We start from the raw sequence: 20,735 nt of genomic DNA on the forward strand, positions 1-20,735 counted from the left end.
TATTGTAGGTAGACTAACACAGTCATTTTGGAGAAAAGCGTGAGCTAAATGAATAAATGTAAATGTACCAGTAGTGACAAGGGGAAGGTTCTGAAAATGATCTTAAAAAGATAAAATACACTCAAGTATTTCCTGAAACGTGGTATTTCCACTAACCAGAATACAAAGTGTTCCCTCCTTTTCCATTCCTGAAAATTCTTCAGGGTTGGTTATTTGGGCTTCCGCTCCTTTTCCTGAGGACTTCGAACATAATAAAAGACACATAACTGAAGTGTGTAGTGGTCCAATTCGCACCTTCGCATCCCCAGCATTCGTCTACGCTTCCGAATTACTGACACGGCAATTGCTTCAGCTCCATAAAGTTTATTTTCATTTTGTGTAGCACTAAGAGCTAATAAATAACTTTTAAAAACACAAAACAAATGTTAAAATGAAAAAAGGTCTTTAGTACAATTATTTACACAATACAGTTGTTAATTTGCTTCTGTAATGGAAAAAGCTTAAGCTGCTCTTATTTTCTGACAGGGACAGCAAAAACTACTTCTTTAGGTTCGTTTTAGATCGCCTCTACTGGCCAACGCAAAGCAGCTACTTACTGACAAGATTAGAAATTTAAAAAAAAAAACAAAATTTTTTAAAAAAATGGACAGGAAACCGCAACGGCGAGGGCACATTCCTTCACAAGATGATGACAACGACATTCTCAACAGACACAAGAGTTTAAGAGAACGACACCTTCTCTCCGTCTCAGCATAGGACACGGTCCTTTGCGTTCGAAGATACCACAATATTTGGACCACTATATATTTCCTTTTTTCTTAAAATTAAAAAAAGAGAGAAAAAAAAAGAAATTGGGCCCAAGTATCTATGAAAGTGAGTCACATTTTGGGTTAGTTGCTCATTTAATCCATTCCCATCTCTCCTCTTTTATCCCAGACACCCTTATTAATTTAAATATGTAGAAAAGTTCTACAGCGTCCTCTCGCACCATGTCGTTCAAATCCACGTCCCAGATGTGATTAAACCTTTCACAGCTGTGATTGCCAAAAAAAAAAAGGGAGCGGGTGCAATTAATATTTTTTAAGCGAAGGTAACGTGGCATCGGAAATCTACGGCCGCCCAACGCCGAACGATGCCTTCCGGAAGGTGGTAAACGACGACGTTGAAAATTCACATAACTAGAAACGTAACTGCCATTGCGTCATGACGTTACCGTTAAAGTGATTCATGTCTGTGATGCTAAAAAGCGAGTGACTTTTCAGCTTTCCCTCCCTTTAGACGTTACCTTGGTGCCGACCTTCCAGCTGCTGCTGCTGAACACGCGGAACATGAAAGCTACGTGCAGCCGTAGTTCAGCGCGGAAGAGTTTCTTCCTAAGGAGTCCAAACACAGTACAGTACTTGTACAGGTGGTCCCCGATTTACGAAGGGGTTACGTTCCGCGTAACCCATCGTAAGTCGAAAATGCATTTAATACACCTAATACACACCTCCGCGTGACGGACTGGGAGATGCGGATCGCTGCCGCTGCCCAGCATCGCTTCCCCGGGGGGGAATCAAAATTCGAAGTACGGTTTCTACTGAATGTCTATCGCCAGCTCACCATGGCAAAGTCGAAAAAATCGTAAGTCGAACCATCGTAAATCGGGGACCACCTATACTTACAAATAGTGCTCCCGCTGCTCCAAAGTTATTTATAACAACTCTAAATACTGTGCACCATCTATACGCAGACGTATAGTTTCTATAGGCAGCATAAGGTGAAATGGCAGCCAGTTCCAGGGGCTTGCGTGTTTTTGCGTCAATAGTGTCTCGTCTCCCTAACCGACCGCAAGGTACGACAAAGAAAAACCCGGCGGCCATTCGCGACGTCTTATCGCTTGCACCCTATCTTTGGTGGAACCGTTTGACCTTTCCGCTTTGTGTCTTCCAGCTGGCTGAGCCTGACCTCACCAATTCCATAGCAAAATCATAACAATACATTTCAATAAGTGTCAACAGAGTCCAGAAGTGCAGCTCGAGCGATCCGAGCCCAACGTGTGCTTTGTGGGAACCGTAGTAAGTGCTGACGGTGACGGAACGAATCGCCCCCATCATGCTGTATATCCGGAATATAACAATCTGTGCCGTTAAAGGGTAGGTAGGAACGTCAAACAACAATGAGGCAATATATACACACACACACACACACACACACATATATAAAATTCATTGAGCTGACTGGAGAAAATAAAAAAAAAAAAAAAACAACACAAAACAACAAACAAAGCTCAGCTATTACGAGAACCAACCCAGCCTGTGCTGAAGTATATGGGAGCTTCCTACACACAACTAGTTTAAAAAACAACAGCTAAACAGTTAAGTATGGAACTCTGTTCTGGACCCTAAAACACAAGACGATGGGAATCCCTGCTTCAAAGGCACAATTCTCCGCAAAACGAGGCCCTTCGATTCAGTAGGTCTCTGGTATAACGAACTCGAAGTTTGACGAGGCCTCTGCTGGATTCGCGGGGGTCTGTGGCTGGGCCTGCGGTTGAGGTTGGGGTTGGGGCTGGACTGGGGCCTGGGGTTGCAGTTGGGGCTGCGGTTGAGGTTGAGGTTGCCCTTGGGGCTGGACAGGGACCTGGACAGGGACCTGGACAGGGACCTGGGGCTGCCCTTGGGGCTGGACAGGGACCTGGGGCTGCCCTTGCAGTTGGACAGGGACCTGGGGCTGGGGTTGCCCCTGGTGCTGAACAGGGACCTGGGGCTGGGGTTGCCCTTGGTGCTGGACAGGGACCTGGGGCTGGGGTTGCCCTTGGGGCTGGACAGGGACCGGGGACTGGGGCTGAGGTTGGAGTTGGGGTTGCCCTTGGGGCTGGATTGGGACCGGAGGCTGGACAGAGACCGGGGGCTGGACCTGGGCTCCAGGCTCTACAAAGATTTCGTCCCAGCTTAGCACCTTGTTCTGGCTGGAGGGTGGGTGGGCACCAGAGGGGAGGTGAGCACTAGGGGGGAGGTGAGCACCAGGGGGAAGGTGAGCACCAGCTGGGAGATGAGCACCAGCTGGGAGGTGAGCACCAGCTGGGCTCTGGGGTACCTCAGGGCCCTTCCCCGGGTCCACATGATAGACAATCCCTTCCTCATTGATAACAGGGATCCCACTAGAGCTCTCGGAGATGTAGGAATAGGGCTTGAACTGCAAGGTCTTGCAAGGGAGCAGGCGGTACAAGTTGTTATCGGTGTCGTCCTTCTCCTTGCGGCCGGACGGGTCCTGGTTGTGGACCTGCTTGCAGTGGGACGAAAGCAGCTGGTAGTTGATGAAGAAGTCATTGCACAGCAGGCACTGGTACCTGCGCTCTCCCGTGTGGTATATCTCGTGCTTGGTCCTGTACTCGGCCAGGGCGAACACCTTGTCGCAGTAATGACACGGGTACTTCTTCTCCCAGGAGTGTGTGTTGAAATGTCGCCGCAGGCTGGTGAGGCACACGTAGGGACGCCTGCACACCACGCACACGTAGAATGTCTTCCCATCCATGATGAGCTCATAGTGGTCGTCCTGTTCCACCTTCGCTTTCTTCTTGCTCGAGACCCCCCTCGGCAACTGCGGGGACATGTCGGGACTGAAAGTGGAGGACACGTGGGACTTCCTGGCCCTGCTGGCTTTTGAATCCCCTTCCCCAGGGTCCTCCTTCATGGGGACAATGTCGTAGGTGTTCTCTCCGATGTTGGCGTAAACTTTGCAGCCGGTGGACAAGGAATCTATCTCTGAAGCCTTGTCCAGCGTTATAGTCTTTTTGCCCACTATGACAGTTTTGGGGCCCTGAAGCCCTGGTCCGTTTTTACCTGACCTCACGTCAGAGAGCTTCATTTTGAAATCTCCAGGCTGGACCGGCAACTTCCCTGCAGCTGTGTTCACATGCTGCTTGTGGACATTCAGCACTTCGTTAGGTGGGGGCAGAACTTCTCTGGGTTGGGGGCTGTTGAGGGACTCTAAATGGGAGCTGTCCATGCGAGCGGGTGTAGGAGGTGCGCTGCAAAGTGTGCCAAAAGAGGAAGGACCCAAGGGCGGTTGGGGAATACTGGTGTTGATGTCTGGAGTCACCAGTGGCGAGGCCAAAGGGGAGCCCAGCGGGGAGGCCAGAGGGGTAGGCAAGAGCCCGGGACCGAGCTGCGACTGAGTGGGGCTGCAGTGGAGCAGGTGCTTCTCTTCCTCCATGCTCGGAGTGGAAGGCGTGCCCTCCCCCTTAGTGAAAAGCGGGCCAACCTCAGGGGTCATGCTGCCCCCTTCCCCGGACACAAGCTCTTTCTCCACAGGTGGGCTGTTGATGCTGTTCGTGTCAGCTGTGATCTCGGGGTTTTCGGGGCCCTGCACGGTGGGGGCACCCGGCTTCACTGCAGTCTGAGGATCCTTCTTCGAGACAAAGAGAGCGTCATCGCCGGTCAAGTCCCCCTCCTTGCCTGCGCTGCTGTCCGTCGACTCAAACTCTTCCACGGACAGCGAGAACTCCTCAGTGACAAGAGGCAGGCGCAGTGGCCCTGCTTCTCGAGCGAGGTGGTCATTTTTCGTCTGTGTGCCGGCGGCATCTCCCTCATCTGGGACTTTGGACAGACCCGGTAAGCCCCCGACCTGGGACAGCGGTACGCTGAGATTAGCGATAAACTTCACACCCAGGGTCTGGCCGGCTTGGATGAGCTCCGCGAATCTGTCAGAGCGAACTCGAGCGAGCTTGGAGCTGTAGATGTAGTTCAGGATCTCCTCAAAGATCTCCGCCTTGACGAAGTTCAGCTCGATCACTTGCTCGGCTGTCGAGAAGAGCTGGTGAAAGTAGGAGCTGGATGCCGACAAGATGTTCTTGTGAGCTCGGAATTTGCGATCCTGCACTATAATGGTGACATCGCAGAACAGTCCGGCATTGCGCTGTTCGTTGATGGACTTGAGCAGCGACCCCGAATACAGTGTGTCCGTTGCCGTAATCAGCTTTAAGCTCGTCATCCCTGGGATTCGGGTGTCGGGGAAAGGATGAAGAAAATGGAAGAATTCAGAGAACCCGGTTACGACAACTTGAAAAACGACGACTGCCAACACATACATACATACACACGTTCCCCACACACACACACAAAACTGAACTGCGAGACAGCAGTTCTGCCAATGCAAAATATAGGCTGATGTCGCAATGAATGGATTTCACCCGTCACTGAGCACTTTTTTTTAATAGAAAAGCTGCTCTTCTCATATTCACCTTTACTTGAAACGTTCTATGCACTGCACAAAATGAGATCATCTTCATTCACGGGACTTGTTGTGATGCTCAACAAATGTGAGTTGAAGGGAAGAACTAAGCAAACGCGCGCCTCGAATTCGAAAGCGCAGGGAGTGGAGTTTGGGGAGCAGTGGGGTGTGCGAACATGTCTCCACGGTCCCTTCTGCCTTTCCCCCTCCGAGCTCCCGCACGCCTCGCTGCCTCGCTGCGCGTTCATGGGGGAGAGCGGGTTCACGGCACCGCCGCACTCGGCTCTCTCCGCCGCGGCGGCCGCCGGGACACAATAACGCGCTTTGTTCCCGCAGGTAAACGTCCGCAAACGCCGTGTTTGCACTCGAAGAGGGGCGTTGTGTGCGAGAGCCCCCCGATCGCTTTGCGGGGACCCTCCGCGCCCGAAGCAGGTGCTTAAAACCTTTTGTTTTGCCCGCCGCGTCGCTCCGGCGGCCGACGACGAGCCGCGCGCCTCCCGCCGCACGTATCCGCCTTTTGTAGCCGTTCGCTCGCACGCGCCGCGCCGCCGCCGCCGCCGCCGAACAGTTACTAAGTAACTCAACGAGCTCCGCAAGTGCGTTACACGTGAAGAAGAAGACGGGGGGTAAAAAAGAGGCTGTAACGCTGTTGCGAAACGTCGGCGCGCGCGTTCCGGAGGCCTGCGCCTCATGGGGGTGGGGGGGGATACACACATTAAAAATAAAAAGTTTGCCTGGACAATTTCATGCAACTATTGCACACACGCCGGCGGCTAATAAACTCTTTGATTCGCCCGCGCTTTGTCATCGTGCCGAGCATTTGCGTTACTGACGCGCACGCAGTCGTGTGGTTATTAGGAGAGTCGCTAGCTAAGTAAAAAGGGGGGGGGGGACCGTTTTCTCAATGGATCTTCCTTCCTGGTTCACGGCGGGTTGCGGCCTCATGTGCGGACAACACGTCTTCCGAATGCGCGAAAAACACCCGCGAGGCGAGCCGATTCCCGCACAAAGTGCGCGTTGTGTCAAGAGTGCGACGTTTACCTGCGAAGCCAAGCTTTGTGTCCCTGCTTTCTGCGTGTTAGCGAGTGTCTGCAGACAACAAAACGCGGCGCCGCTCCGCTCGCAGCCGACACAACCTGCTAGTTAATCGCATGACCAACAGGAGTCGCAGCCCCATAAATTCATTTTGAGTTGCGTGTTTTGAAACCCAATCACCCATTGACACAATGGCATATTGAACTGTGCGTGCGCCGCCGAACTCGCCGAGCCCCATATTTCCACTTTCTGGGCTGCAAAAAAGCCCAGTTGCTCCCGCAGACTGGCCGGCGTGTTTAGCGCTCAGGAGGGACTCTTGTTGGGGGAGAAAAGTGTGCATGTGGCGAAGCGTGCACAATAAACTTGCGAGCAGCGGTGGACGCAGCCGCATTTATCATCCATCTGACGCTGAATGGACATTATCACTCATCGTATATAACATATCGTTTAACTGGCTGCTCGCTATTTTTTTCAGCAAAAAGTACCGCAAAGCGCCTTTCATACGAAAAGAGCCCGTGAGAGGCGGCACCATAGTCACGCGCCCTTGTTTCCGTGGGGGCCGCTTTTTCATCGGCGCACCAGCGATTTCCTGCTTCGTATTAAGAAAACGTAACGTAGCGCAGCGGACGGGTTGAGTCCTGCGACTTGGTGTGTTTGTGCAGTAGTGTGCGCCAAGGTATCATACGGGCATGTGTGATGATTTTTGGTGATTTTCTGTGGGATATTGAAAAGGGTCGGGCTTGTTTACTAGGTCACTCACTGGCACGTTAAGCATCGGCGGGAAGCCGATCCGACCGATGTTGTTGTCGTCTCGCGCTGCTGTGTGATTGTGCGTCACCGCCGTCGCCCACAGACACGAAAAATAGGCGGCGGACTGAATTCGCGCCGAGCAGCCATGGCCCCGACGCACCGCTCAAGAAGTCGCAGTTTGGAGCGCCTGAAGACGAAGCGGAGAAGCGCGTCGGGCAGCGGAAGCGACGGGAGCAGGAGGAGCTCCTCGGCCGAACACAGCAGATCCGAGCCGAGGCCTCGGTGGGCCGATCATCCGGGGGACAGGTCCCGTTCGAGGCTCCACAAAGTGAGCCGCTCCAGGTCCAGATCCAGAGAGAGGGAGAGGGGCGCCTGGTCCAGCCAGCGGGATCATGTGAGACACCCCCACGGTCCGAGGTTCGACTACTTCGACAAAACGGATGACATCCTACGGCAGAGACAGGAGGCCTTCATAGCCCGGTGAGGGAGCCGGTGGACCTCCGTCCTGTGGGTCCCGGTGACCCTGGTTGTCAGAAGGAACAGGGCGATCGGCTACATTACATTAATTTATTTAGCAGACACTTTTACTCCAGAGTGACTTCAAATGAACTCTATGTAGTGTTATCAGCTCACACACCTAGTCACCACAGTGGCTTACACTTGTAGATACACTTACACTGGGTCACTCATCCATGCATCAGTGGAAAACACACACACACACTCTCTCTCTCCGTCACTCACACACTATGGAGGAACCTGAACAGCATGTCTTTGGTGTGTGGGAGGAAACCAGAGCACCCAAAGACTTACACTGCTAGATACACTACTTACACTGGGTCACTCATCCATGCAACAGTGTAACACTCTCTCTGTCACTTACACACTATGGGTGAACCTGGACCGCATGTCTTTGGAGTGTGGGAGGAAACCCACACAGACATGCAAACTCCACACAGACTGAGCAGGGATCAAACCCATGTCCTCTCGCACCACCCAGGCACTGTGAGACGGCAGCGCTACTCGTTGTGCCACCCACCTTGAGACCTTGTTGAGTGTGTGTGTTCCTCTTCCATGTGCAGGCGGCTGCAGGAGCGGGAGAGGATTGGGGAACTGGGCTCTCCGGAGGTCTGGGGCTTGTCGCCAAAAGTCAGAGAGCCTGAGTAAGCATGAACTTGTGTTTATTCACAGTGTTATCGTACAATCCGCTGACTGTAGGTCCTCGTGAGTGAGAACGCGGAGATGTGTGTTGTTCACACTTTTTTCCGTGTTTAGCTCAGACGAACACACCCCTGTAGAGGCAGACATGAAAAACAGTAGTTCTGAGTCCAGTGCAGAAGGTAAGTTAGTTGAGTTTGGATGGTTGAAGGGTTTAGCAAAATGTGAAATGTATACATGATGATGATTTTGGTTAGTGATAATATTTTCTTCAGTGTGTGAAAGGGAAAAATATTAGTATAATCTCATAGCTGTTGATCAGTTAACATGATCTTTATTTTTCTGACTAATCCAACATTTCACTTAAGAGGTCATCTGGAGTGAAACTGAGAAATGTGTTTAGCACCACTTCTTTAGAGGGTCTTGTGACCTGTGTCACTGGCTTATTTGGTCTCCTGAGAAAGTGTATGTCAATATGCAGAGGAAGAGAAAAAGAAGAAAAGAAAAAAGAAGAAGAAGAAAAGGTCCAAAAAGAAGAAGCATCGAAAGCACTCCGAAGACAGTGAATCAGAGAGTGACTCTGAGGGTACAGCAGTTTATTAGATTTCATTAGAACACTTTTGAGGTTTTGTACCTTTGCTAATGGCAATGTTCTGAATTTCAGATGAGGAAGAACTGAAAAAGAAAAGGAAGAAGAAGAAAAAAGGCAAAAAGTAAGTCTTACCTGTAGTTGAGCCCATCAGTACATTTGTTTACCTCCGAACATCTTCTCCTTACAGTATATGCCCTGATTTCTGTTTTCCCTCCAGGAAGAAGTCCAAGAAGAAGAGGAGCAAGAAGAGCCACAAGTCTTCCAGCGATTCAAGCAGCGATGGCTCGGAGGAGGAGGAGGAGGAAGACTTGAATGGGGACCTGTGGGTGGAGAGGACCTGCAAAGATGGTGGGATAGTGGGACCCGAGGCACCACTGACACACCTGTCCCAGGATGACAAACCTCTTGAGTGAGTAGTGCAAGTAAAATCAGTGAATTTATATACGACTAGATTATGCCAAGCTAGTAAATTGTGTTTATAAAACAGTTCTTATATACCGTGTATATGGATCTTGTGTGTAATATAGCACAGCACTGTGCATGTGTATAATGTACTGGTACTCTGTGCTCGCAGTTTCGGTCATGCGCTGCTGCCGGGTGAAGGTGCCGCAATGGCAGAGTACGTGAAGGCAGGCAAGCGCATCCCTCGAAGAGGTGAAATCGGGCTGACCAGCGAGGAAATTGCTGACTTTGAGAAATCGGGATACGTCATGAGTGGCAGCAGGTACTGAAACCCTGCAACACCACGTGAAATTATATCTCAAATATACGTGTATATTTTTTTTATTTAAAAAAAAAAAACTGTGCATTTTACTTTCTACTTGGAAATGGAGTTCTTCAATCTTTCATGTATTAGAAAAAGTAATGACATTTATTTCCAGCAAGACCTTTTGTTTTGACCTGTGCCCCCTTCTGCGTTTTCTCTAACCTCCAAGGCATCGGCGCATGGAGGCGGTGCGTCTGAGAAAGGAAAATCAGATTTACAGCGCAGACGAAAAGAGGGCCCTTGCTTCCTTCAACCAGGAGGAGCGTAGAAAGCGAGAGAGCAAGATCCTGTCCAGCTTTCGTGAGATGGTGTACAGAAAAACAAAAGGCAAAGAGGAGAAGTAAATCCTGGTATGGGGGAACAGATTGTTTTTTGTGTGTATGATTTTTAATTCATTCTCATTCATTGAAATTTTCTGAAGTCACCTAATTTTTATGTTTCTTCATGCTTCTAAACTAAGCAGGTGAAAATTATTCAGTAATGTTTTTTCTTTCCTACAGCTGGAAAATTCTGAATTTTGCTTGTGGTATTAAGCTCATTGAAACATTTTATTTTCATGAAATATCTCCATATCTTATTTTGGGACTCTAATTAGAAGCACTTGAACTTCAAACAGAGCATACATGTGATATGTGGAATTTGGTTAGAATTTATTGCTGTCATTTTTGTATATATGTCATTACAAATTTAATAAATTACATTTTAACCCACATCTAGCAGAGCTCAAATGTATTGTCCTTATAAATGCTTCCAATACATTAAAAGGAATAGAAATGTTGGCTTACAGTATTTCAGACATTTCAGTAAGGTGTGTAAATGATCCCCATTAATATAACTGCTGGTTACAGTTAAGCACTAACTCAAAGATGATTATGGTTAGGTAGTCTGTGATCATTGAATTATGTAGTCTTGATGTCACTGATTTCATCTCAAAGCCAAGCAAATACCTGCTGTGCTTAGTTTTTACTATTGACATTGTCAAGTTATACTGTAATATGAATTAAGCCCATATGATAATTCAGTCTTTAGCAGTACTGTTTCCTTTTGCCACAGATCATACACAGTCCCCCTGAACTCATTTAGATCTGCATGCTGGCCACTTTCTAGAGCTATTGCTAACTGGTTGTAATGTTCTAGTGAATTTGCTGGAATGGCTTACTGTGGTTTATTAAATGTGCAAGTAATAGCCAGACACAGGCAACCTCATTAGAATGTAAAATCAAATGCAGAAAACCATTTCCGGGGTTTCTCGTGTCTAGTAAAACATCACGAAAAGGTACTTGCTCATTGATCTTAAGACCACCCTGAACTTTAATAGTACAAAGATTACTGTGCACAGTAGGTATAACTATCATCTTGAATGATGTCAATCTGTAACAAAGGACATTGTACATAAAGTTGTTACACTACAGATCAGGACATTTTTCTTCAAAGGAGTGCATAGGACATGGCCATGGACTGTAGGCTGCTCACAGGCCATCCTAAATTTACTGTAACACTCAAGTGGTTAATTGCTCTTAGAATAAGTTACTCATCGCTATCTGCATCTAGCCCTTACTGAACAAAGCTGTACTCAGTCTAGAAATTTCATAGCTTTTTTCCCCCCTCAAATAGTGCAGGAAATATCTTACATGCTTTCAAATTAAACTAGACCAAATATCAGAACTAGGTAGTGCAGGGATTAAAGGCCAAGCCCATGAGCCTGTAGTTCTTGGTTGTAATTTTGCGTGTTGAGTAATGTGTTACAAATCATCCACATTGTGCACACTGAAAAGCACCTGCTTTTACCATTTAACCAATAAAACACAACCAGCAGACATTTTTAAACACAAGATTTACATATTTAATATACATTAAATGAGCAAACAAGTCAGGATCATCACAGAATCTTCAGTGAATATTTTCCAAGCCCTGTTTGAAAAGATTAAAATAAGCAAAAATGTTATTAGATAGCAAACCCAAATGAGTCTCAGAATTTCGTTTACAAACTTTTTCCATGAAGTTCCATCAGTGTGAGTGATGAAAGTAACAGGAAGTTGCCTAATTCAGCAGTTCATTAACTAATAAAGCAAGAATTTTCTAAACGTGCATTTCACCTTGGAGACGTAGTGTTTTCCCACTCCAGACACCCTCTTGTCCCTCTCCATCAGGTAGTACTGGTAAGGAACCCGGGCGATCCGCTTCTCCTGCGCACAGACACACACACACAGAGAGGCCCGAAACACCACTTACTTAGCTAGCGTCACTTAATCTTTCTCTTGCTATTATAGTAATAATATACTATATTTATCATAATCATAGCACCAAAGAAACCCCCGCAGGGCTCAAGAGAGTGAGAGAGAATCACCTTACCTTCCCACCGTTCGACAGTTTGTGGAGTTGAGCTGTGGCGATTCCCGGAATGAAGAGACACACCGTCATAGCGGCGAAACTTGGCAATATTTCGTACCACATGATCGATCGTCGAGCGAGGCACTAAGCACGTGTATGTAAACCTTGTTTAAGGGGTCAAATTGTTGTCTGAGTTCTTATCAACGCGCGAACAATTTAACTTTCGTCAACTCGTCCTCATAAGCTGACGGTCATTAGAACACTTCCGGTTAAACAGAACGACATTTCCGGATAAAAGGGCCTGCAAAAGGGATGGAATCTTGTAGCGCCCTCTAGAGGTTTGGAATAATGCAACTCATAAAAACCTATTGTAAAGATATGAAAACGTTTTAAAATTAAAAAAAAAAAAAATTCGTAGAAAATCATAGTAAATGTGTTTTGCCTCCCTGCTTGTTTCACCAGGTTTGTGGCATCGCGCTCGGCCATCAACTCTTTTTTTTTTTTTTTAATTATTTTTTTATTTATTTTTTTTATTTATTTATTTTTTTTTTTAACACCTTGATCCTCTGCAGCCAATCCGTACTCGTTTTTGTTTTTATACGCGCGCTTTCCTTTCACCAGCCATTCAGAACTGGCTTTGACTTGTCGACACGCTTCAGGGTCTCGACCGCCAATCACAGTTAACCATTTCCATGACGACATCGCTTAGTTCTTAACAGCCAATCACAACTTGCTTTCGCGTGTTGCTATGAGAAAAAAAAAATCTTAACAGACTAAAAAGTTGGGAGAGGTGTCCGTTTGTGGACGGTGCGAGTAGCTTGGAAAGAAACTGAAACTACTAGTTAAACGCATTAATAAATCATGAAGGAAGATAAAGAGAACGCTCGTCCCAGGGAGAAGAAAGTCGAAATAAGATGCGACGACAGCGAGAAGTCGGAAAAGCCAAACAAGGAGAAGAAAGAGGCGCTGACAAAGGTACTGTCAGCTAGCCGTTCGTTGCTAATGTTAGCTAGCCTAGCTAATAGATCGTTATAGAGCGCGGAGCCGAGCCTTCGGCCTTCTGCTTTCTCACATTTATTGTCATCATTCGCCCTGCTTTGCCTTTACTTACTGCTTAAGTGCTGTGCTCTAACACGCAACTAATTTTGTGGTCGCAGCATTGCAATCACCAAAGAAACTTGGGTTTCCAGTTCAATAATAATTGAAAATTAAAAGTACAAGAAGTAGAGAGTAGCTCCAGAGTCCATACCGTACGTGACGTGTTTTATATTTAAGTTATTTCGTGATATTCAGGTGGAGGTAAAAGTGTCTAACTTCTGTATAGCTAGTATGAATCATGAACTAGTAGTACCTGCTGCTCAAACTGTTGATAGTGTAATTTGGAAGCAAGGTGCTGGAGGATGGTTTCAGGAAAACATACGCAACTCGTGAATAATGCAGCAAGGCCTTCGTTGTGGAAGTTACTTCTATTTTCTTGACATGATTTTTACATTATTTAGCAGATGCTTTTCTCCATTCTTCCAGTGAACTCTATGTAGTGTTACTATCAGCCCACACACTTTATCACCAAGCTGACTTACACTGCTGGATACACTACTTCCACTGGGTCACTCATCCATACATCAGTGGAACACACACACACTCTCTCTCTCTCTCTCTCTCTCGCTGTCACTCACACACTATGGGGGAACCTGAAGAGCATGTCTTTGGAATGTGGGAGGAAACCAGAGCACCCAGAGGAAACCTACGCAGACACGGGGAGTTGAGAACAGGCAAACTCCATACGGACTGAGCGGGGATCGAACCCACGTCCTCTTGCACCACCCAGGTGCTGTGAGAGAGCAACGCTACTCGCTGTGCCGCCGCTTTGACCGTTTTTGTGTCTGCTTGCAGATAGTGATCCGCCGCCTTCCGCCTGGCCTGACTAAAGAAGAGCTGGAGGAGCAGCTGCAGCCTATTCCGGAGGTGGACTATCTGGAGTTCTTCTCCAACGACACCAGGTGTGGATGCAGCCGAAGGGCATCTTCAGACACGTGTTGCACACCGCAGCATCTGTGTTGTGAACTGGAAACTGATGTCTTGTTTTGCTGATCCAAACAGCCTGTACCCCCACCTTTTCTCAAGAGCCTACATCAATTTCAAGAACCAAGAGGACATTGTACTCTTCAGAGATCGCTTTGATGGATATGTTTTCATTGATAATAGAGGTGTGTTCTGTGCTTAAACTAATATAAATGCTGCTCCTTTCAGTAATATTTTAGGAAACAATACCATGTGACAATGTAATGTTGTAATGATAAATATGGATTGATTAATTGATTATTTATTGGTCTTTAATCATCATTTCTGGGATAGGGCAGGAATACCCAGCCATAGTTGAGTTTGCACCTTTTCAGAAGACTGCCAAAAAACGGAATAAAAAAAAAGATGCCAAGACTGGGACCATCGAGGAAGGTAATCATTTCAACAATTCATTTAGGAATGGAGTTGATGAATGCAGTTTGTACCGAAGACCTAATTTCTGCTGTTCTTCTCTTGTATTTTTTTTTCTTTTTTTAAATCAGACCCTGACTATAAGAAGTTTCTGGAGAATTACTATGGTGATGATGAGAAACTGACTTCTACCCCTGAGACTCTTCTGGAAGAAATTGAAGCCAAAACAAAAGAATTAGTTGGTTTGTATTTTCTTTTTTTTATGTATAATTTGTAACATGCTTGTATATATTTTGTGAACTTGTATAAATTTTGATTGTATGAAGGAAAGTAGTAATATTTAGTGCAATTTGATTGCTGTTTGGAGGCAGATCTGTAAGTATCTTTCTTTGTTTGCCCTCAGCTAAGAAAACAACTCCTCTCTTGGACTTTCTCAAAAACAAGCAGGTATGTGTTCTTGCCCTCAGTTCACTGTTTGTTTCTGCATTGAGTCTGTTAAATATTTCGTTTAAAAGCCTTCCAGAGCTGTTGGCACCATTTTCCTAACCGTGATGGAATGACATGATTTTAGCGGCTCCGGGAGGAGAAGAAAGAAGAAAGGAGGAAGAGAGAGCTGGAGCGCAAGCGTCTTCGTGAAGAAGAGCGCCGCAAGTGGCGAGAGGAGGACAGGAGGAAACGTAAAGAAGCAGAGAAGCACAAGAAAGGAGAGAAGATCCCTGATAAGGAAAGAGAGAAGCCAAAGGAGGAACCAAAGATCAAGGTACCAAGAGTTTGACACACAAGAACAAGCTTTATTATTTTCACAGTCCAGCTATTATTTGTCTGGTTGCCAGAATTCTGACTCTTTCTCCACAATCAAGAAGTTCTCAACTCACTTCTCCCCCAATTTCCTATGGGCTTGATAAACATGAACTATATGACCTGTTCTTTTTTTATTATTATTATTATTATTATTATATGTATCTATTCATGTAATATATATTGGTTTATACACTATTAGACAGTGACTGCAGTCAAGAATTTTTTCTGCATCTAGATCTCTCCATCTCTTGGTGCAATTTGCTTTTGTTACTGTTTTCTGAGATGTGCATTGTGTTGGAGAAAAGTGCCTGCTAAAAGAGTAAATGTAAAGTTTGTGAACTCTATGCCCTGTGTGTTTTAGCTCTTGAAAAAACCAGAGAAAGGAGATGATGTCGACACAGAAAAGCCCAAAGACAAGGTGAAAAAAATTGAGAAAGACAGATTGAAAGATGACAGGACTTTGACCATGGAGTTCAAGAAGAGACCGAATGGTGAAACCCGTGATGACAGAGGAAGGAAGTGAGTAGTTCCTGTCCGCTTTCATTTGACTTATATCTTGAATTTCAACGACTTTTAACCAAGTGACAGTAGAGAACTGTCCGGAGTTCAAAACTGGTTCTGCAAGGCTTACCTCTCCTTTACACAAAGCAGGCAGGATGAGGATGGGCGGAGGGACTACAGGGACTGGGACATGGATCGAGACAGGGAACGGAGGCAGAGGGAGAAGGAGCGACTCCGGAGGCAGGATGAGGAGCGGAGGAGAAAGAGGGAACGGCTCGAGGCCGAGAGCTCGTACAAGAAGAGGGAGGAAGAAGTGAAAAAACCGAGAGATCGCACTTGGGAGAAGAGGACAATGGAGATTTCTGGAGACCAGGCTGGTAACATAGACAAGTCTGCAAAAGAAGAGCGAAAAGAGGACAGTATAAAAAGAGACCGCGTGAGAAACAAGGTATAAAATAATGTCCGCAAGTAATTAGGTTGTGATGACTGGGTCTCTTAAGTCTGTTTTGTATTGGTATTTTCTCTGGAAATAACTTCCCTTTGTGTGCATTATAGGACCGTCCTGCCATTCAGCTGTACCAGCCTGGAGCACGAAGCCGCAATCGGACAACGATGAGCGAAACCTCTGCCGGAGAGAAGAAGGTGGAGGGCGAGGCTAAGAGTTCTCAAGAGAAAGGAGAAGAGTGATCGAGCTATTAAGAGAGCAATCGGAGGCGAGTCAGGCACAGACAGGTGGTAGAGAGGAGGAGAGGTCCTCACCTCTCCGCACTTCCTCCACCACAGAAGCATTCATGTGAGATCCACTCTCCTCCTGGTGGCTGATTGGGCTCCTCTAGTTTTTGTCAGCTGAGGATGAAAAACACATGTTAAAGGGCTCAGCACAAGAGGCACAGTGTGAGATGCCAAAGTTTGCAGGATCAAGCGAACCGCAAGTGACCTTAGAATAGGCTTGCAATCTGTTACTGTACTATGCATTAGCATAGTGGGTGAACTTCCTAGAGAGGACTTCCACCCTGAACAGTTATCCACACAGATACATCCGTACGTGTGCACACCACACACAGACACACATTTTCTCCACAGAAGAGATTCTAGACAACTGGGTTACAGTTTTGATAGGAAACTCTATAATTTTCCTTTCATCTGCCTTTATTAAACAGTACTTAGGGTTCATTGTACTGTCAGTCTATGCATTTCACTCCTGACTTCTCCAGGGACTTTTTTTTTTTTTTTTTTTTTTGGTTCCACTCCTTGTTTCTCTGCTGTTTCAGAATTTAATCAAATGAATTTACTCACGCTCAGTTATAGTGCTCAAGATAGTCGTTTGGGGAGGTGTTCAGGAGAGATGCCCTACGAACCCAGCAGCCTTGTTTCCTTCTCTATGGCCGGTCAAGGACTTCTGATTAGAAGACCTTGAATCCACACCGACTTGCCACTCTTGCCCACTGGTTACATGCAGGGTGTGCAAGAGAAGTTATCCTTTCTGCCCAGTTACTGTTCACAGCCTTGACCAGTTGTCAGTCATGCACTTACCCGCTTTCATGCTGTTCTGTGTGCTACAACAAACAATACAGAAATTGTCTAATAAAATTAATCTTTTAAATGGTGTGTTGAATTCAGTGATTAATTGGACTGAATGTCCCTTGTCTGATACATAAAGTTTGATGCTATGCTGTTCATGGAAACTTCTAATTTACTAAACTGCCTGAACCTTGGTATCCATGATAAGCCTATAATGAGTATGTGTTTTTACAGAATTTTTTAAAAAAAAAAGATAGGATCTACTGTAATGTCAGTTGAGGTCTTATACAATAAATTGGTAAACTGAACAGCCTTGCAGGTTGGGCTTAAACAACTTTTCTGCTTCTGGGGGGGACCAGCAGTACCACCAATAGTCCACAGTGGAGTGATGTACAAAGAGGGGAGGGGTTACGTTATTCTCGCTGTAACACTGTGGAACGCCCCCCCCCCCCGGGGTCAACACGTGGTAGCTACTTAGCTTTTGACCGGTTTTCCAGCGCTATGTATGGAAAGAGCGACACGTTTCTAGTTGAAAACATTTTCAAACCCCTCCGCGGTAGCAGTGACCTCCACAACAGTAGAGGGCAGTATTGCGGTTGTGTGGCGATGCGTGCCGCTGAGTCGTCTTGCTTGCAAAGCCCCGCCCCCTTTTCCGCTTCTTGACTCCTCCCATTTCCCAGAGTTCTCTCTCTCCGACGTCCGCCATTGTGGTGACAGGGTGGCAATCTCGCAATGGTAAGAGAATATCAGCGACCATCCTCTTGTGCGTCGCGCTGAATTTCTCCAATGACCCAATAAACGCGATTTGGACGTTTTAAGGTGACGGGCGGTGTTGTCATTTGACGAGAAAGTAGAGTTAAAGATGACTAACGGTGCAAAAACTGTCGCGCCCTCAACGAGTTTCCTGTAAAAACCGAGTGGGATTTATTCCCCACCCCGCTGCAGCTCTGCTTATTAACAGTGTGAAATTCGCCCGCTTAGTGCGTTAAATACTGCGTTTTCAACAAGAATCCCGCAGGGAAAAGTGTTAAACAGCGACCCCTTCCTCTTTTTTCTCCCCGCAGTCGTCCCACAAAACGTTCCGTATCAAGCGCTTCCTCGCCAAGAAGCAGAAGCAGAACCGGCCGATCCCGCAGTGGATCCGCATGAAGACCGGCAACAAGATCAGGTAAGAGCGGTCCTGCGTGTCCGTGTCGTGTCGTGTGTCCGGTGTGGCGTCTCCCTGCCTCTGCCGTTCGTGGACATGCTCAGCTGGGGGAAAGCAGGTTGCAATTGCAGCGCTTCTTGCGTGTGGGAGTTCTGCCATGATCCTGCTGACAGTAACACTGCCGTGGAGTTGAGACACCCTGCTCCCTTTTCCATTACCGGGGAAGCAGGTGCTCTGTGGTGGTGACACAACATCCACGTGCCCAGCACGTGGGCCGAGTGTGGATGCCTGGTGTTTGAATGTGTAGTGAATTCACAGCTTTTTGGAAACTCCAGGACGCTTAGATGCCGGCGCAGTGTGCTGCTGACTAGTGGTCCTAGGAGTTTAAATACCTGGGTTGGTGTACGCCGTTTATCGTTCTTACCGTAAGAAGCATGTTCTTCTAGTTTAATAAAAGTTGCTTTTCAGGTTATGACTGTTAAGCTGCTCCTTTGGTCAGTGTGTCTTCCAATAAAAGGAGTTTACAATTACTTACCCATTTATACAGAAGGGTATTGTTACTGTTGTACTGGAGCAGACTAAGTACTTAACAGAGTATTTGTAGGATTCAAATCAGGAATGTTCAGGTCGTGAGGCAAGAACCCTAACAAGTATGTCACTCGCTGTTGCCAATTTTTACTTGCGTTGAAGTGGTGTTCAGGCATTTAGATTTCAGGAACCCTAGTCTCGAGGAGTTGGATAACTCCCCTCCACCAACTGTAGTTTATTTAAACACCCCTAAAAAGACAACCATGTGCTGTTGACCCACAGGTATAACTCTAAGAGGAGACACTGGAGGAGGACCAAGCTGGGATTGTAGATGCTCTGCTCCAGATGTCCCATGCCCCATTGCTCACCTCCATCCCATCAGAAGACCATTATCCAGTCCTGCGGGAAATCCACAGGATCTGGGACTGCTGTCTACGCCTTTTGTACAGATACTTCTGGTTATGTCAGTATGTCAACAATAAAGTGACATGAAGTGGAAAAATCTGGGTGATTGTGGTTTGTGAAGAAGATGGAGAATCTACATGAATGAATAAATATTTCCAAGTGGTTTAAAATTGTAAATTGCTTTGGAGAAGCATCAGGTAAATGAATTATTGTAAATGCAAAGAGGCAAATTCAAACAAGGAAATGAAATGAGGTTTGATGCTCATTAGTAAATTTAATGTTTGTCTTTAGTTGCCTTCAATGGGCCAAAGGGCAGTTAACATGTTCCTTGCTTATCCCTCCACTAATTCTGTGTTTTCATGCTTTGGGATAAGTGATGTCTTGGAGGTGTTTTTTCTGTAGGAGTGGAGTGCTACGGCTGATAAAGCCCAAAGATTGTTGCTAGTTTCCCAACCTCTTCTGAAGGAACTTTTCCACTACCTAATAATACTGTAGTTAAAATCTTGAGTTTTATCAATTGTGTAGTTGGTGCAAAAGATACTGTAAATTAGCAGCTCAAGTTCTGCACTAAGTCTGTGAAAAAATACTCAATGCTATTTTTAAATATAGTAGCTCAGCTTAAGTCAAAACTTAGCATTTCCCTACTTCACAGCAGTTTTAAGTGCTACAGGTGTAAGTAACAAAACTTTGTCATAAATTTAGTTCAAACTATTCTCCAGTAGAGGACATTGCAGCATGTCTCACCAGTAGAATTAGTCGTTTCGAAGTCAAAGGCTTCAGGTTGTGTTCCTTTTTTCACGGGAAAGGCCAAATACTGTTATGTGCAAAATTAATTCCGCTGATGTTCAGCTGTTATTTATATGCTGTTGGTTCATATCCCAGTTCTAGAACCCTAGGTTACTGCTGAGAACATGTCATTCACTCACTGCCACCAGGCAGCTGAGTTTTTCTTCCACCACATAGTTTTTTTTTGTCTTGGTCTTCACACTCTTCTCTGAGGGTTATTAGTTACATTTACACCTTTCTCTGTAGCAATTTACAACCCCTGGCAAAAATTATGGAATCACCACACTTTGAGCATGTTTACCCAACTTTTTTACTTCATAGCAAATAAACAAATCACAGATACAACACAAAACATTTTTTGTTTAATAGTTAGACATTCTGGCTTTGCTGAAGATACCTCAAAGAAATTAAATTACTTTAATTAATGGAAATTTTTTTTCCACATCAAGTAGAGGAAAAAATTATGGAATCACTTAATGTTAAGGAAAAAATTATGGAATCACCAACAAAGAAAAATACAGTCAACACTTTGTCGTTCCTCCTCGGGCTTTTATGATGGCCTGGTTTCTTTGAGGCATTGACTTCACTAAGTAAAAACAATATTCTTCATCAGTCTGGTTCCAACTTTCTAGAATAGCCGTTAACAGATCAGCTTTGCAGGATGGAGCCTTGTCATGGACCAGTTTTTTTCGATTTCCACCATAAATTTTCAATCAGATTGAGATCTGGACTGTTTGCTGGCCGTGTCATTGAGTTGATATGCCTTTCCT

At 46.0% G+C, this 20,735-nt stretch overlaps 5 protein-coding genes and 1 non-coding gene across 8 annotated transcripts; 4 read left to right on the forward strand and 2 right to left on the reverse strand.

Annotated features, from left to right (window-relative positions):
- Positions 1-448: 448 nt before the first annotated feature.
- Positions 449-6,709, reverse strand: zbtb33 (zinc finger and BTB domain containing 33). 2 transcript variants are annotated; one of them, XM_029257574.1, is made up of 2 exons: positions 6,256-6,709; positions 449-4,976 (listed from the first exon to the last, which is right to left on the reverse strand). In XM_029257574.1, the coding sequence occupies exon 2, from the start codon at positions 4,972-4,974 to the stop codon at positions 2,452-2,454; it is 2,523 nt and encodes an 840-aa protein (XP_029113407.1). In that variant the 5' UTR covers positions 4,975-4,976; positions 6,256-6,709; the 3' UTR covers positions 449-2,451. The 2 variants fall into 2 exon arrangements, with proteins under 2 accessions (XP_029113407.1, XP_029113408.1); XM_029257575.1 differs by lacking the exon at positions 6,256-6,709 and adding an exon at positions 5,225-5,763.
- Positions 6,710-6,843: 134 nt separating this feature from the next.
- Positions 6,844-9,899, forward strand: nkap (NFKB activating protein). Its single transcript, XM_029257576.1, has 8 exons — positions 6,844-7,479; positions 8,079-8,159; positions 8,272-8,336; positions 8,636-8,740; positions 8,819-8,867; positions 8,964-9,155; positions 9,321-9,470; positions 9,682-9,899. Exons 1-8 carry the CDS (start codon positions 7,145-7,147, stop codon positions 9,854-9,856), a joined length of 1,152 nt encoding a protein of 383 aa, XP_029113409.1. The 5' UTR covers positions 6,844-7,144; the 3' UTR covers positions 9,857-9,899.
- Positions 9,900-10,166: 267 nt separating this feature from the next.
- On the reverse strand, positions 10,167-12,120 carry ndufa1 (NADH:ubiquinone oxidoreductase subunit A1). The gene is made up of 3 exons (XM_018733845.2): positions 11,865-12,120; positions 11,609-11,698; positions 10,167-11,423 (listed from the first exon to the last, which is right to left on the reverse strand). Exons 1-3 carry the CDS (start codon positions 11,964-11,966, stop codon positions 11,403-11,405), a joined length of 213 nt encoding a protein of 70 aa, XP_018589361.1. The 5' UTR covers positions 11,967-12,120; the 3' UTR covers positions 10,167-11,402.
- Positions 12,121-12,625: 505 nt separating this feature from the next.
- On the forward strand, positions 12,626-17,173 carry upf3b (UPF3B regulator of nonsense mediated mRNA decay). 2 transcript variants are annotated; one of them, XM_018733458.2, is made up of 10 exons: positions 12,626-12,818; positions 13,737-13,843; positions 13,944-14,050; positions 14,199-14,297; positions 14,408-14,518; positions 14,680-14,723; positions 14,848-15,036; positions 15,439-15,596; positions 15,726-16,026; positions 16,134-17,173. In XM_018733458.2, exons 1-10 carry the CDS (start codon positions 12,705-12,707, stop codon positions 16,263-16,265), a joined length of 1,362 nt encoding a protein of 453 aa, XP_018588974.1. In that variant the 5' UTR covers positions 12,626-12,704; the 3' UTR covers positions 16,266-17,173. The 2 variants fall into 2 exon arrangements, with proteins under 2 accessions (XP_018588974.1, XP_018588975.1); XM_018733459.2 differs by having other exon boundaries at positions 15,729-16,026.
- Positions 17,174-17,748: 575 nt separating this feature from the next.
- rpl39 (ribosomal protein L39) lies at positions 17,749-19,276 on the forward strand. Its single transcript, XM_018733494.1, has 3 exons — positions 17,749-17,834; positions 18,164-18,267; positions 19,057-19,276. The coding sequence occupies exons 1-3, from the start codon at positions 17,832-17,834 to the stop codon at positions 19,103-19,105; spliced, it is 156 nt and encodes a 51-aa protein (XP_018589010.1). The 5' UTR covers positions 17,749-17,831; the 3' UTR covers positions 19,106-19,276.
- On the forward strand, positions 18,358-18,495 carry LOC114912165 (small nucleolar RNA SNORA69). Its single transcript, XR_003798120.1, has one exon. It is a non-coding gene; the product is annotated as a small nucleolar RNA SNORA69 (small nucleolar RNA).
- Positions 19,277-20,735: the final 1,459 nt, after the last annotated feature.

The sequence above is a fragment of the Scleropages formosus genome, chromosome 13 (assembly GCF_900964775.1).
Source record: "Scleropages formosus chromosome 13, fSclFor1.1, whole genome shotgun sequence".
In the NCBI taxonomy this organism is placed as follows: domain Eukaryota; kingdom Metazoa; phylum Chordata; class Actinopteri; order Osteoglossiformes; family Osteoglossidae; genus Scleropages; species Scleropages formosus.

Bases quoted from the DNA above. Each gene is read 5' to 3' on its own strand.
- zbtb33 (XM_029257574.1), bottom strand. From the start codon at position 4,974: ATGACGAGCTTAAAGCTGATTACGGCAACGGACACACTGTATTCGGGG.
- nkap (XM_029257576.1), top strand. From the start codon at position 7,145: ATGGCCCCGACGCACCGCTCAAGAAGTCGCAGTTTGGAGCGCCTGAAG. The intron at 7,480-8,078 runs GTGAGGGAGCCG...TTCCATGTGCAG, and splicing joins CAGGAGGCCTTCATAGCCCG to GCGGCTGCAGGAGCGGGAGA. The intron at 9,156-9,320 runs GTGAGTAGTGCA...CTGTGCTCGCAG, and splicing joins CAGGATGACAAACCTCTTGA to TTTCGGTCATGCGCTGCTGC.
- ndufa1 (XM_018733845.2), bottom strand. From the start codon at position 11,966: ATGTGGTACGAAATATTGCCAAGTTTCGCCGCTATGACGGTGTGTCTC. The intron at 11,699-11,864 runs GTAAGGTGATTC...GTCTGTGCGCAG, and splicing joins AACTGTCGAACGGTGGGAAG to GAGAAGCGGATCGCCCGGGT. The intron at 11,424-11,608 runs GTGAAATGCACG...CTTTTCAAACAG, and splicing joins GAAAACACTACGTCTCCAAG to GGCTTGGAAAATATTCACTG.
- upf3b (XM_018733458.2), top strand. From the start codon at position 12,705: ATGAAGGAAGATAAAGAGAACGCTCGTCCCAGGGAGAAGAAAGTCGAA. The intron at 14,298-14,407 runs GTAATCATTTCA...TTTTTAAATCAG, and splicing joins GACTGGGACCATCGAGGAAG to ACCCTGACTATAAGAAGTTT. The intron at 15,597-15,725 runs GTGAGTAGTTCC...CTTTACACAAAG, and splicing joins CGTGATGACAGAGGAAGGAA to CAGGCAGGATGAGGATGGGC.
- rpl39 (XM_018733494.1), top strand. The intron at 18,268-19,056 runs GTAAGAGCGGTC...GTTGACCCACAG, and splicing joins AAGACCGGCAACAAGATCAG to GTATAACTCTAAGAGGAGAC.